General features: G+C 47.8%; 1 protein-coding gene across 6 annotated transcripts in view; it reads right to left on the bottom strand.

Moving 5' to 3' along the window:
- The window catches only part of SNX29 (sorting nexin 29), a 446,224-nt gene that overhangs the window by 207,028 nt on the left and 223,577 nt on the right, over positions 1–15,619 (bottom strand). For all 6 annotated transcript variants that reach the window (XM_067551359.1, XM_067551357.1, XM_067551362.1 and 3 more), the window contains one exon: positions 1,224–1,279. In XM_067551359.1, the coding sequence (XP_067407460.1) occupies positions 1,224–1,279 (56 nt within the window). The remainder of the gene's footprint in view (positions 1–1,223; positions 1,280–15,619) is intronic.

Below are 15,619 nucleotides of genomic sequence, written 5' to 3' on the forward strand. Positions count from 1 at the left end.
AGCGCTGTGTCGACGGAAACGCAGTTCCTGTCGGCACAGTGCAGTGAAGATGGCACGCAGAAGAGAAGCAGAGAAGTCGACGGGAGTTATGCAAGTTTTTTACGTAGCTTGCATAACTCCGGTTGATTTGCCGCCGAATCTCGGAGATAAGTGAAGACAAGCCCACAGTCAACCTGTGGAACTCATTGCTAGGGGATATTGTAAAAGCTAAAAGTATAACTGGGTTAAAAAAAGAACTGGGTAAGTTCATGGAGGATAGATCCATCAATGGCTATTAGCCAAGATGGTCATAGACACAGCCCCTAAGCCTTTGAATGCCACATGCTGGGACTGCAAAATAGGGAATGGATCACTTGATAATTTCCCTGTTCTGTTCACTTCCTCTGAAACATCCCGTTGGAAGACAAGATACTGGACTAAATGGACCGTTGGATCTGACCCAGTATGGCCGTTCTTATTTGCAAGAGTTTGATTATTTGCAGATGTTTTATCACATCAGTATTACTTTTTACCACTACATATTATTTTCAAAATATTTTTAAATGGTTTTGCATTTTCAGAAAACAGTAGAATTTCAATCATGAGTGCACTAGTGGCCATTAAACATCAATTTTCTTTCAGTCTCCTTCTCTCAAAAAAAGATTAGCTAGATATATGGATTTTAGGCTAACAATGGTTAAACTCCAAAAATCACACATTAAAATAATTCAGGCCAAAATGTGGGATTTTTAGTGCAACTTTATTTGTACAGTACTTTTTTACAATTTTTGTATTAGAAAAATTGTGGTACATTAATGTTCATCTTCTTCAGCAGAGATTGAATAATTACAAAAGAGTACCGAAAAAAAGCAAAAGAAAGAAATCATTTTTTAGTTATGTCATTAACCCTTCCTGGCATTCCCACTAGGATTTGGCTGGTCAGAAATGCTGCTGAATCATTAGCGAACTGAAAGATCCAACTGAAAACCAAAACAAGCTCCCAAAGGATCTTTAGATGACATATAAAACTGAATTCCTTCTGTCCCAAGACTACAAAAACCAACCAGAATAAAGATTCTGAAGTTAGCTGCATTATATCCGATAGCAGACCATCCCATCTGGTGATTCACTTATTGGAAATGATGTAGGAAAAGCAATGTATTAGATTTGATCATTTGTTCCTCACTCCCACACAGACAGTATAAAGAGACAAAATTTCACATCAGCATTTACTGAAAACTTACATTTCAAAATCTGACAAACTTTGGTCTTCAGATGTTTGACTCAAATCTCCAGGGACCTGACATTATAAAAATAGAATCATGATTATTATGCTTTCTCTAATGAAGGTAGGATATTATATGGAAATGACTGTTCAACATTTAGCTTTTAGAATGTAGTTGAAAATCTGCACTGTAAAATAACAAAAGAAAAAAAATTGTATTGAAGTACTATAAATATGAGACCCCTGTGAGTTCTCAATTAACTTTACCAAAACCATTGCTAATTCCAAATCATATAAAAGCACGCATCTCTGAGACAAAGAACTAATTAGAATCCCAGACAGAAGGTAATGTTGGGTCTTTCAAAGAAACAAGCAACCTCAAATATAAAAGTACACTATTGCATAAAAATCTGATAGGAGAAGGGACAGAGAGGACATAATTTAGTGATTTTTTTCAAGATATCAAAAGGAACGTTTACAAATACTTCAATAAGAAAAGTGTAGTTGGTCACTTCCTTTTATCTTTGTTCTGACAAAATGTAGTATCTCTGTGAGGCTCCCTGTGGAAAAAGGGTAAGAACAAAGGGGAGAATCATGGACTTATTACTTACTGAACAAGTGAGGCTTGTGAGATTACAGAACTGAATTAATGACTGACTAAAATAGTATGTTCAACTTGATTGTAAATATGAGTGAAAATTTAATGTATAAATGGTGTCCCTCACCCTTATGTTCTGCTGCAGAGGCCATTACCTAATGGACCAGGTGTAGTTCTGCTTCAGAAGGAAGGATGCAGGATGCTGGGACCTCAACACAGGGTATCTGTATCCACCATATGCCAGACCAGCCCAGATACACAGTGACTCACACAGCACCCCAACATGCAGAAGGGAAAAACTGTGTGGGTGGGTGGAGGTGGTTTGATGAATCTGACATTGTGTGACATCCATTAGCTATTGCACCGGAGCCACAGAAGCTCTGATGCTATTCCATAGCTTGGGGGGAGAGGGGAGATGACGCTCTTTCACAACCGGTGAGGAACTTCTCAACACACAATCCTGTTATTCAGGTTGTTTTCAGGTTGGGTTCTGGATTTATCCTTCAAAAAACGTGTAAGGGGACTCTGCAGAAATTCCCTCTCCAGAGTTTTTCTTTTAGTTTGGAAACAACTACAGTATAAATACTTCAGTGCATACTGTGGGAGAAAGACCTTCTACATAAGGTGCATTCTGAGGGATTGCTTCCCAAAAGGGCTAGTATGCATGTCTTTTTTACATGTTGTACCGCTTTATTTTTGACTAATAAACTGACTACACTTAGCTATTTGGTCTCTTAAATATTTTTAATATCACACCACAAATGTAGTCAAGTAATTGGATAAACCTAGTCACTAGTGGGTATTTCCTGCAGCCTTGGGTGTTTTATATGGCAGATTCAGTTATCCTTTTTGGGTTTAAAGACAATGCCTGCAGCTTAGTTAAAACTTCAACACCAAAACAACATTATCTGACATCTTTAGTCCCTGCAGTTATGCTTATCTGCATGGAGGCTCTGAGGGCCTCCATAGGGTTGTTGCCACTGCTCACAAAGGGAATAGCAGCCCATAACTGAATCCTAGCCAAGCAAACCCTCTTTCAGGAAGACCGGACTCACCAATGTTTCATGTCGTACTTCAGGCCCAAAACCTGAGGCCATTTCCCACCACTGTCTCTTGCCTTAACGGCAACAAAATTTTGGAAAATATCTCTCACTTTTCACCACAAGATACCATTCCTTAATAAGTGGTGACAGTACAGAGATATTAACAATAGAAGATGCATATTGGCAATTCAGCCTTCTGCCACCTCAGCACTAATGGAAAAGCTAGACGTTAACACCAACCCCTGTTGAATGCATCAGAAGCAAGCAGAAAGGTAACCCTGCATGGAAAAATTTCTTCCTGACCCAAATTGTGGTGACTGGTTACACTCTGATCCCAATGAGAACTGTGATTCCCTAACACTTAAATCAGCCTTAAAGGCTGATAGCTGCATTCTCTAAATTGGGGCAAACTATTCAGGGGCAGAATGATTGGAGAAGCTCTCTTGAGGCAAGCAGCCATTAGTTTCTCTGAGCAGACACACTGGCAGGATTTTAAACATCCTCCAACTAGTGGACAGCCCCAGAGGCAGTCCCGTTCAACACAAGTTAATCCAGAGGCAAGTGGGATGAGAGAATGAGGTCTTGACCGCCAGAGGCCACCTCACTTTTTGTCACACCACAGCAACTGGGGATGGTGTATGACGAGATGGGAATCTCCATTCTAAGGACCAGCTATGCAAAAGAAACCATGGAAAGATATTAATTAGTTCATGGCATCACTTCATATCTTTTCTTCATGTGTATATTTTACACATGTCTGTGTTTGATTAAAGTGGTTTATTCATGAACATTTATAACCTTAGGATATCCCCAGTCTCTATATGACAAATCAGATATTTCACACAAAGGTAAGCTTTACAATAAACAATAAAATTATTACATGCCTATACTCAGAACTTTCATGTAATGTCAACAGTTCTGAAAAACGCTAATATCATTCTGGGGTATAGTAACAGGAATGTCCTATGTAAGACGCAGGAGGTAACTGTCCCACTCTACTCAGCACTAATGAGACCTCAGATGGAGTAGTGTGCGGGTTGGGTGTCACACTTTAAGAAAGATAAAGACAAACTGGAGAGACTCCAGAGGAGAGCAACCAAAATGACAAAAGTTTTAGAAAACATGACCTATGAGGAAAGGTTAAAAAAACTGGGCACATTTAATCTTGAGAAATGAAGACTGGGGGTAAGGGGAGAGGGACACCTAATAACAGTCTTCAATTGTGTTAAGGGCTGTTATATAGAGGATCAGGATCAATTGTTCTCCATTTCCACTGAAGGTAGGATAAGAAGTAATTGGCTTAATCTATACAAGGGTTAGATATTAGAAAAAACTTTCTAATTATAAGGGTAGTTAGGCTTCCAAAGGAGGGCTCTTCTCATCACTCTTTACTTGCTCTACTATTCCTTACTCTCACTGTAGGAAGAACAGACTCCCAATTATGCTAGCAATTATAAATGAGTACTGGACATTGAGAAAAGAATAAAAATATTCAGTGTATCAAATTAAATTTACTGATACAAAGAAAAGTACAATGTGAAAAAATGTATATTATTCACCATGAGCTTGATTTTCTGTTGCCCTTCATCTTTGGTTTGTCTAGACTCAGTTTGTGGTCTTGTTTTAACTCAAGTTAAATAACAGCTAATTAACTCAAGTTAGCTAACAACTGTAAATGCTATAAATTAACAACGCACAAATGTTTACTCCAGGACAACCTGACTTCTGAAACAAATTACTATGTCTACACTAGCATTTAAAATTGTGCTAATTAACTTGAGATAACTGACGATTCAATTAACTTAAGTTACTAGAGAACCACAAACTCTAATCTAGACAAATCCGTTGTGCAAGTATTTACACAGTACAATGTGATTTCCACCAAATCAGAACAGTAGAATTTTGAACTCTATACTTTATACCATCTAGAGTAACTTTGCAAAGAGCAGGACAGAAGACAATCAGGTCCACCATCTTCATGAGTAAAGTTTAGGATACCTGGAATTTAATGAATGAATACTTTGCCCAATATAACTAATGGGCTGCTGGAGGGAGGACTCTGGGCACAGTGTGTGCAGAAAATGGTTTAGCGTTTCATGCAAAACTTAAATACTGCTGATTGAGAGCCAGAATATATTTCCCATAATCACACTGAGTATTACCCTGCTCTGGGAATGACACAATGTTCTACATGATTAAGGATGGCAGAATCTGGTGCTAAATTAATATGGAGTACATTCTGGGAGATTTTTCCCACACGCAAACAACATATGGAATGGTTACTCATCTAGTGCAGTAACCGATGTTCTTCAAGATGTGTGTCCCTGTGGGTGCTCCACTTTAGGCGTCGTGGCATCCTGCGCCCTGGATCAGAGGTCTTTTAGCAGAACTCATCTGGGCTGTGGGCATGCAGATTCTGTCTTGTGGTGCCTTCAGCGTGCCCTTGGTGTTCACATGCACGCGCACGCACAACCCGACCCCCTAAGTTTCTTCTCTACCCTTATCGAACTCCGAAGTAGAGGGGAGGAGAGTGGGTAGTGGAGCATTCACAGGGACACATATCTCGAAGAACATCAGTTTCTGTATTAGGTGAGTAACCATTCCTTCTTCTTTGAGTGATGTCCCTGTGGGTGCGCCACTTTAGGTGACTATGTAGCACTGACCATCAATTTGGTGGAGGGACTTCAGCGTCAAGATGAAAGTACAGATAGGCCTATTGTGGCATCACTGGCGGATGCCTGAACTATTGCTTAATGTCTGGTGAATGTGTGGACTGAGGTCCATGTGGCTGCCTTGCATATGTCCGTGAGAGGGACATTATTTAGGAATGCCGTGGTAGTAGAAATCGCTCATCGAGTGAGCTCTTATACCTGATGGAGTCTGTAGGTCTTTTTGATGGTAACATGTATGGATACATTCTTTTATCCACTTGGATACCCTTTGGCTGGATATGGTTTTGCCTTTTGTACGTTCAACTAATGAAATAAACAGTTTATTCAATTTCCTGAATGTTTTTGTTCTTCCTAGGTAGAACGATAAGGCCTGTCTGAAGTCCAGCATGTGGAGTGCGGCTTCCTGTGGATTCGCATGTGGTTTGGGATAGAAGGTAGGTAAATGAGTGGGGTTGGTTAATATGGAAACCTGAAACAATTTTTGGTAGAAATTTTGGATAGGGTCTAAGCGTGATCTTATCTTTATGAAATATTGGGTGGGGGAGATATGCCATGAGTGCACTGATCTTCCCTACACGTCTGGGCTGATGTGATAGCAACCAAGAATGAGACTTTCATAGACATATAAAACAATGAACATGTTGCCAGCAGTTCAAATGGTGCTCTCATAATAGCTCTTAATACCAAATTTAAGTCCCATGGTGTAATTGGGGAAACGTATGACAGGGAATACTCTCTGTAACCCCACTAAGAACTGTATTAACCATGGGGTGAGTGAAGACCGTAGTTTGATTGATATGGTCGTGGAATACTGAAAGTGCTGCCAGGTGAACCTTTAAAGAACTGATTGATAACCCTGATTTTTTTAGTTCTAGGATGTAGTCTAGAATGATTGGTACAGATGAGGATGTCACCGTGACCTGTCTTTCTGTACACCAGGAACAAAAACTGTGCCATTTTTTAAAGTAAGTCTTCCTGGTTGTAGGTTTTCTACTATTTAACAGTATCTGTCTAACATGTTCGGAGCACTCCAACTCCTCTGGTTGGAACCAATTAGGAACCATGCTGTTAACTGTAATTTGTGTATTTCTGGGTGATAAATTTGACCGTCGTCTTGTGAGAGGAGATCTTCCCTAGGGGGAAATGTGATTGGTCTGCGTGCCGATAGACTGAGTAGATCTGAGAACCATGTCTACCTGGGCCATGCTGGTGCTATTATGATGACCTTTGCTTTGTTGGTTTTGATTTTGTGGATAGTCCTCAGTATCGTTGGGATTGGTGGGAAGGCATAGAGTAGTCCCTTGCTCCAGTTGAGCAAGAATGCATCGCCCATGGACCCTGTTCCTAGTCCTGCCCTGGAACAGAATCGGTGACATTTTCTATTTTGTTTTATGGCAAATAGATAGATTATAGGAAGACCCTACTGTCAAAAAATATCATATAGGACCTTGTTGTTCATCTACCATTCGTAATTCTGTGGGATGTGTCTGCTTAGGCTGTCTGCAGTAATGTTTTCTCTTGGATATTTGGATGTTATGTCATATGCACCAGTCCCATAGTTTTATTGATTCAGTACATAGGGAGCGTGATCTTGCTCCTTCCTGGCGATTGATATAGAACATGCATGCTATATTGTCCGTCATTATTCTTATGGATCTGTTTCTTATGAAGGGTAGAAAGTGTCAGCAAGCATTGCAGACTGCCCTGAGCTCTATCACATTTATGTGAAGAGTGGACTCTAGTTTTGACCACCTTGTATCATGTGGTGTTGTAAATGTGCTCCCCAACCTATGAGGGAGGCATCTGTCGTAACCATAAGTGTTGGTTGAGGCTGTGCAAATTGAATTCCAGACATCATGTTGCTTTCGTGTGTCCACCACAATAGGGTGTTTTTTATGTTCTTTGGAACTGTCAGCTGTTTGTTGAGGCCGTGTTTGTTTGGTCTGTAAACCGTTGCCAGCCATGACTGAAAGGCTCACATACATAACCTGGTATGTTGGGCCACAAATGTCGTGGCTTCCATGTGCTCCAAAAGCTGAAGAGCAAGATGTGCTGTTATTCTTGGAATGACCCTCACTCATGATATTAGGTCTATGATGGCCTGAAACCTGGGCCTCAGTAATGATGCTCTGGCTGTTATCGAATTGAGCTGTGCCCCAATTAATTCCAGTTCTTGTGTTGGGGTCAAAGTGGACTTTTTGGTATTGATCTTGAGTCCTAATTGGTGAAATAGTGTTATGGTTTGTGCAGTGGCGCATCTCACTAAAGTGTTGCTGGTTGCCCTTATTAAACAGTCGTTGAGATATGTCAAGATTGTAATGCCTTGTCTCCTTAGTTGCACAGTGACGACTGCGAGCACTTTGGAAAAAACCCTCGGTGCCATAGAAAGGCTAAACGGCAGCACTTTGTATTGGTAGTGGCTGCCTGACACCATAAATCTTAGGAAGCATCTGTGTGCAGGGTGGATCGTAAAACAGGGTTACTTACCAGTAACTGTTGTTCTTCGAGATGTGTTGCTCATATCCATTGCAATATAGGTGTGTGCGCACCCCGTGCACAGATTCCCGGAACTTTTTCCCTTAGCAGCCCTGCAGGGTCGGCTCAGGTGCCCTCTGGAATGCCACGCTCATGCCGCAGTATATAGGGCGCTGCCGACACCGTGGGCCCTCAGTCCCTTCTTTCTGCCGACTCTGATAGTGGGGACAGAGGGCGGGTATGGAATGGATATGAGCAACACATCTCGAAGAACAACAGTTACTGGTAAGCAACCCTGTTTTCTCTCTTCAAATGATTGCTCATATCCATTCCAATATAGGTGATTAAATAGCCATACCTTGGAGGTGGGTAGGAGTCAGCGTTGAGCCGCCCTCGCCAGCACGGCTCTGCCGAAGCCTGCGTCCTCTCTCGCCTGTTGTACGATGGCATAGTGGGACATGAAGGTGTGGACCAACGACCAGGTCGCTGCGTCGCAGATGTCCTGCAAAGGCACTCTTCCCAGGCAGGCCGCAGAAGAGGCCTGGGCTCTGGTTGAGTGCGCTGTCACAGCTCTTCGGAGCGGCACCTTCGCCCGCTCGTAGCAGGTCCTGATACATGCGGTGATCCAGGTGGAGATGCGCTGGGTGGAGACAGGTGAGCCCTTCATCCGGTCCGCCACTGCCACGAACAGTTGTGTTCACTTCCGGAACGGCCTGGTCCACTCGATGTAGTAGGCCAGGGCTCATCTGACATCCAAGGAGTGCCATCTCCGCTCCTCCTCCGAACCGTGCAGTTTAGGAAAAAACACGGGGAGGAAGATATCCTGGTTACAATGAAACTGAGACACCACCTTAGGCAGGAAGGCCGGGTGGGGTCTCAGTTGGACCTCATCTTTGTAGAAGACCGTGTAGGGGGGCTCCGAGGTCAACGCTTTTATCTCGGAAATCCTCCTATCCGATGCAATGGCCACTAGGAAGGCTACCTTCCAAGAGAGGACGAGTAGCAGGCATGTAGCCATGGGCTCGAAGAGGGATCCTGTCAACACGATGAGGACCAGGTTCAAATCTCAGGGAGGCATCGGGTCATGGACCTGTGGGTACAGCCTCTCCACCCCCTTGAGGAACCTAACTCACATGGGGTGAGAGAACAGGGATCGTCCTTCCATAGGCTGGTGGAAGGCCAAAATAGCTGCCAGGTGCACCTTCAGGGAGGCCAGTGCGAGACCCTGGAGCTTTAGATGGAGCAGGTACTCCAAAATCGCCTGTATGGGCGAACCACTTGGCGGGATACCCCGGGATTCCGCCCAATAGGTAAAATGCTTCCACTTGGCCCTGTACACCACCTGAGTGGAAGGTTTCCTGCTGCCGAGCAGAACCTGCTGGACCTGCAAGGAGCAGGCTCTCTCTCCCTCAGTCAACCACGAAGTCTCCATGCCGTCAGATGGAGTGAGGCCAGGTCCGGGTGCAGCAGGCGAGCAGGTCGTAGCGCCTCGGGAGCGGGATCGGCGGATCGATGGACAGGTGTAGCAGCATGCTGTACCAGTGCTGCCGCGGCCAAGCTGGCGCAATCAGTATCATGTCCGCTCTGTCCCTCTTTATTTTCAGGAGGACCTTGGGCAGGAGCAGAATGGGGGGAAACGCATACAGGAGGGACCCTGTACAGTCTAGAAGGAATGCTTCGGAGAGGGAGCCCGGCTCGCGACCTTGGAGCGAGCAGAACTTCAGGCACTTCCTGTTCCAGGACGACGCAAACAGGTCCAGTTGGAGAACCCCCACTTTTGGAAGATTAAAGTCACCACCTCCGGGTGTAGTGACCAATCGTGGTGGGGTAAGAATGACCTGCTGAGGCGGTCTCCCTCGTCGTTCCTGACCCCGGGGAGGTGAGAGGCAGAGACGAGAAGTCGTGCCTCACAGCGAAATCCCACAGTCGTGTAGCCTCCTGGCATAAAGCCAAGGAGCGCGCTCCCCCCTGCCTGTTCATATAGAACATGGCCACAGTATTGTCCGTGAGGACGTGAATCATCTTGCCCTTCAGGAACCTGAGGAAGACCTGGCAGGCCAGGCGGACTGCCCTCAGCTCCCTGACATTGATATGGAGGGCTCTCGCGTCCAGTGACCAGAGCCCCTGGGTGCTCAAGTCTTGACTGATGTGGGCCCCCCATCCCACATCTGAGGCGTCCGTGACTCTCTTAACAGAAGGAGCCAAGTCCCTGAACCTCCCTCGGGTTCCTCCACCAGTCTAGAGAGGACAGTACCTGGGTGGGAACTGTGACCACCCTGTTCAATGAATGTCTGGCTGGTACATACACTGAGGCCAATCACCCTTGAAGAGGCCTGAGTTTGAGGCGAGCCAGCCTCACTACATACATGCACGCTGCCATTTGTCCCAACAGCTGCAGGCAGTGCCTGGCTGGCATCGTGGGGGACCTGTGAAACTCGGTAATTATGGCGGCCATGATTTCGAACCGAGGCTGTGGGAGAAAGGCTCTGGCCTGGGCAGCATTTAGAGTGGCCCCTATGAAATCTATGCACTGCACCGGGGTGAGCGTGGATTTCTGCTCGTTGATGAGCAGCCCCAGTCTGGTGCATGTCGCGCAGGTGAGTGTTAGGCTGTTCCTCACATGAGCCCTGGACCTGCCCCAGATCAGCCAGTCGTCCAGGTATGGGAAGATCTGGACTCCTTTGCGGCGGAGATAGGCCGCTACCACGGCCATACACTTCGTAAAAACCCTGGGGGCCGACGAAAGGCCAAATGGCAGGGCCGAGAATTGGTAGTGGGAGCCCGCTACCACGAACCTGAGAACCTTCTGTGACTGGGGAGGATAGAGATATGGAAATACGCATCTTTGAGGTCGAGGGCAGCATATCAGTCTCCTGGATCTAGGGTGGGAATGATGGAGGCTAGGGAAACCACGTGAAACCTGATGCGTCTGATGAATCTGTTCAGACGACGGAGGTCTAATATGGGCCTCAGACCCCCCTTGGCCTTGGGGATTAGGAAGTATCGTGAATAAAATACCCTCCCCCGTTCCTGTGGAGGAACTTCTTCTACCGCTCCGAGCGAGAGGAGGGAGTTAACCTCCTGTATGAGCAGCTGCTCGTGAGCGGGGTCCCTGAAGAGGGACTGGATAGGGGGAGAGTCCGGGGGGAAGGCCATAAGCTGAAGGGCATAGCCCTTGAGGACTATGATGAGGACCCAACGGTCCGAGGTGATGGATTCCCATTCGGCATAATAGGGCCGAAGCCTGTGGGTAAAGGGTCGGGAGAGATCCAGGGGCAATGAAGGTGTGCCACCCTCGTGCACACCGTCAAAACCGTTTATTCCCATTGTTGCCCTTGCTTGGGCCTTGCTGGGGCCCTGCCGAGGACCCCTGACGGTCACGGCGATTGGGCGCCCTGAAGCGATCCCGACCCCTCCTGGGTTGAGCGGGTCTGGGGCCTGGCCTGGGAGGCAGTGGTGGTTTCTTCTGGGCCTGAGGCCGAGATTGACATCTTGCAGCCTGGGAGGTGTAGAGCCCTAGGGACCTAAGCTTGGCCCAGGAATCTTTTAGGGCATGGAGCTTCTCATCATTCTTTTGAGAGAAGAGCCCTTCCCCTTCAAATGGGAGGTCTTGTATTGCTTGCTGGACCTCTTGGGATAATCGGGAAGATTGCAGCCAGGAGCAGCGGCGCATGACGATGGCCGAAGCCATCACCCTGCTGGCGGCATCCGCCACATTGCTGGCTGATTGTAACGCCGCGTTTGTCACTGCTGCTCCTTCCTGGGTCACAGTGGCAAAGTCCGTGGCCTGATCTCGTGGCAGCACCGACTGGAATCTTTGTAGTGAGGACCACAAGTTGACGTTGTACCTCCCCAGGAGCGCCTGGTGGTTGGCGACACGTAGCTGCAGTGGAGTAAACCTTACGGCCAAAAAGGTCCAGCTTTTTACTGTCCTTATCTTTTGGGGTGCTGCCCTGGCCACCATGTCGGTCGCGCTGGTTGACAGCGTCAACAACCAGTGTACCTAGGGCAGGGTGGGTATACAAGAAATCAAACCCCTTCTTAGGGACATAATATTTTCTCTCCGCGGCTTTGGAGGTAGGAGCCACGGAAGAGGAAGTCTGCCAGAGGGCCTTGGCAACTTTCATAACCCTCTCATGCACCGGGAGGGCAACACACAATGGCCCCGTGAAGCCAGATGACCCAAAGAGAGGGTCTTCCTCCTCGGACATCTCTTTGAGGTCCATGCTGAGATTGTCTGCCACCCACTTTAGCAGGTCCTGGTGGGCCCTGAGGTCAAAGAGGGGGGCCTTATGGTCCCTAGCCGCCGCCTCATCTGGGGAGGAGGAGGACGACTGCGGAAGGGGCCCCGTGGAGGGATCCTCCTCAGGGTCGGAACCCCCATCAGAGGGGTGACCCTGGTCCGGTTGGGCTGGAGGCGGGGGTGCTGGCTGGGCCATTGAAGAGTGGATGGATGCAGTGCCCTGGCCCATCTGGGTACCCCACGGCCCCCAGTACGGCCACTGCCAGGGTCCTTGGGGCCACGCCATTGCCTGCATCGGTGCTTGCAGAGGCTGGCGTGCTTGAGATCCAGAGCCACTAGACCGTTGTTTGCGGCCCCGGGTTGCAGAACGGCCCCTAGGTGATGATGAGGAGCGCCGATGCTGACGTCTCCGATGTCGTCGGGGGGATGAGCTGCTGGAGGAGTGGGATGTAGAACTCCCCCTGCGCCTTGATCTTTTCCGGTGGCGTTTCCTACCTCGGGAATGGGAGTGGTGCCGCCTATGACTCCTCGAGATGGAGCAAGAGTGTATTCTACTCCACGTGCCGGTGCCGGAGCAGGCAGTGCCGAGGCAGGTGGTGCCGAGGCCAGCTGTCCCGGAGCAGGTGGTGCTGAGGCAAGCGGTGCCCTCACAGGCGGTGCCGAGGCAGGCGATGCAGTGACCTTCGCCCGCGTCGGAGACGGTGACCGCTCCAGGCTACGCACCGGAGTTGGGGATCGGTGCCGAGCGAGGCTCCACTCCGAGGCATCGGAACCGGAGCTGTGATCCCTGCATGAGGCAGAACTGGATCGGCGCCGCCTTGTGCGTTTGCCTCTCTACCGCCCTCGGTGCCGCAGTGTCGAGGCGCTCGACGACTCAGAGTCGGAGCTAGGAGGGGAGCCCTCCTCGACCCTCCTTGACCATCTGGGGGGAGATCTCGATTCCTGTCTCCTCCACCCACCAGGGCAACCCAGCGTGGGTTTACCCTGAGACGCCAGTCCCGGAGCCCTTGGCCGAGGGGGGGGACGGAGGCATGGGCAAGCCCATGAGGGCGCGTGCCGCCGCGAAAGCCTCCGGCATCGACGGCCCTTGCAGAGGTGCTCTCCCACCCCGAGAAGTTGGGGGAGGCTCCTTGCGAGGAGATGCCAATGCCGGAGTAACCTCCAAGGCACGTGGCTGGGGCATCTCCTGTGATGCTCCCTGCTGTACCGGTCGCAGGGAGGAGTCCATATGTGCGGCCTCAGGCCGCTTCTTCTTCTTCGGCACCACTGGCTTCACTGCCGGTGTCAGTGCCATTGGGGTGCTCCGCACTGAGGAGACGCTCGGTGCCGCCAGTGATCTCGATGGCTCGGAGTCCAGCCGGAGCGTGAACTTCATCAGGATAGCCTTTGGCCTGGCATCCCGCTCTTTTTGGGTGCGTGGCTTGAAGGCTTTGCAGATTTTGCATTTTTCTTGTCTGTGCTGCTCTCCGAGGCATCGGAGGCAGCGGTCGTGAGGATCACTCACAGAAAAAACTTTAGCACACATGGTGCAGGCTTTGAAGCCAGTGGAGCCAGGCATGGCTCTAATGTAGCCCCGAAGGGCGCTTGCTTACTATCTACTAACTGCTAAAGAGTTGTAAATACCACAATCAACTAACAAAGAAAGCACTAAATGCTAAGGGAGGCTACTTGCGATATGCAAGAGGCAGACGTTCCAGCAACCTTCACAGGCAGAAAGAAGGAACTGAGGGCCCGTGGGGTCGGCAGCGCCCTATATACCGCGGCATGAGCACGGCACTCCAGGGGGCGCCTGAGCCGACCCTGCAGGGCTGCTAAGGGAAAAAGTTCCGGGAATCTGTGTACGGAGCACGCACACACCTATATTGGAATGGATATGAGCAATCACTCGAAGAGAGAACATGAAAATAGGCATCTTGGAGGTCGAGGGCTAAGAACCAGTCCTCTCGTTGCAGTGTTGGTATTATCGCAGATAGTGTGACCATCTTGAACTTCTGTCGTTTCACAAATTTGTTTAGTGCTCTCAGATCTAGAATGGGTCTCCATCCTTCGTTCTTTTTCTGTACTACAAAATAGTGGGAATAAAAACCTTTGCCTCTGTGTTGGGACAGGACATGGTCTGTGGCCCCTATTTGTAGTAGGTGCTTTATTTCTTGCTGCAAAACTTGCACGAGTTGGGTCCCTGAAGAGGGACGGAGAAGGGTTGTGGGTCAGGGGGATGAATATAAATGGAGTAGTGTATCCCGAGTTGATGATCTCTGTTACCCACTTGTCCATTGTAATCATTGACCAATTTAGATGGAAATGCCTGAGACAAAATTCAAAATTTGTTATGGATGGTTCTGTTACAGCATGATGACTGGGATTTCTCAAACCCTCGACCAAGGACTCAAAACTGCTGTTTGGATGGTGCAGGTTTAGATCCTCAGGATGTTTGCTGAGGTCGTCTACGTCTGAGACCTTTCTGTTTTCCCCTGTGTGACTCATATTGCCCATACTGGTGACGAGGCTGATACCTGCAGGTATAAGGTTGGAATCTATATTGCTTCCTTCTTGCTGCATGGGTATAAATTCCTAGGGTCCATAATGTGGCTCTAGAATCTTTCATTGAGTGCAACACATCATCAGTTTTTTCTGAAAAAAGCTGAGTCCTATCAAATGGGAGATCCTCTATTTTTGTTTGTAGATCTCTGGGAAGAGCAGCTGCATGAAGCCATGAGGCTCTGTGCATCACTATGGCTGTGGCCATGGTTCTAGCTACAATATCTGCTACATCCAATGAGGCTTGTAGTGAAGTTCTGGCTACGAGTTGTCCCTCTATGAGTGAGTAGAGATTTGAATCGTTCCCTTTTATTCTCAGGTAATTTGTTTGTGAATTGGGCTGGTTTATCGTAAATAATATGGTCATAATTTGAGAGTAGTGCCAAATAATTTAATACTCTCATCAGCAGGATAGAGGATGAGTATACTTTTCTTCCTAATAGGTCGAGCCTTTTCCAGTCCTTGTCCTGCAGGGTTGACTTATAGCTTGTTTGTTTTCCCCTCTGGTTTGCGGCATCCGTGACTAATGAATTTGCAGGTGGGTGTGTGAATAGAAATTCCATCCCATTGGCTGGGATAAAGTATTTCCTATCGTTCCTCTTGTTGGTGGGGGTAATTGTAGCTGGCATCTGCTATATGATGTAGGCTGGCTCCATTAACACTTCATCCACAGGGAGCGTGATTTTTGAAGATGTGGGTGTCTGCAAGATTTTCAGTAGTTTATGATGAGACTCTGATCTCTTCCAGTGGGATCTCCACCTCTTGTGTGACCCTCTTGAACAAGTCATTAAACTGCTTTGGGTTATCCACAGGAGTGGATGTGATTGGAATGACTGCTTCCTCTGG

This window comes from Emydura macquarii, unplaced genomic scaffold, assembly GCF_026122565.2.
Source record: "Emydura macquarii macquarii isolate MOO-44397 ecotype Brisbane River unplaced genomic scaffold, CSIRO-AGI_Emac_v2 contig_1348, whole genome shotgun sequence".
Lineage (NCBI taxonomy): Eukaryota > Metazoa > Chordata > Testudines > Chelidae > Emydura > Emydura macquarii.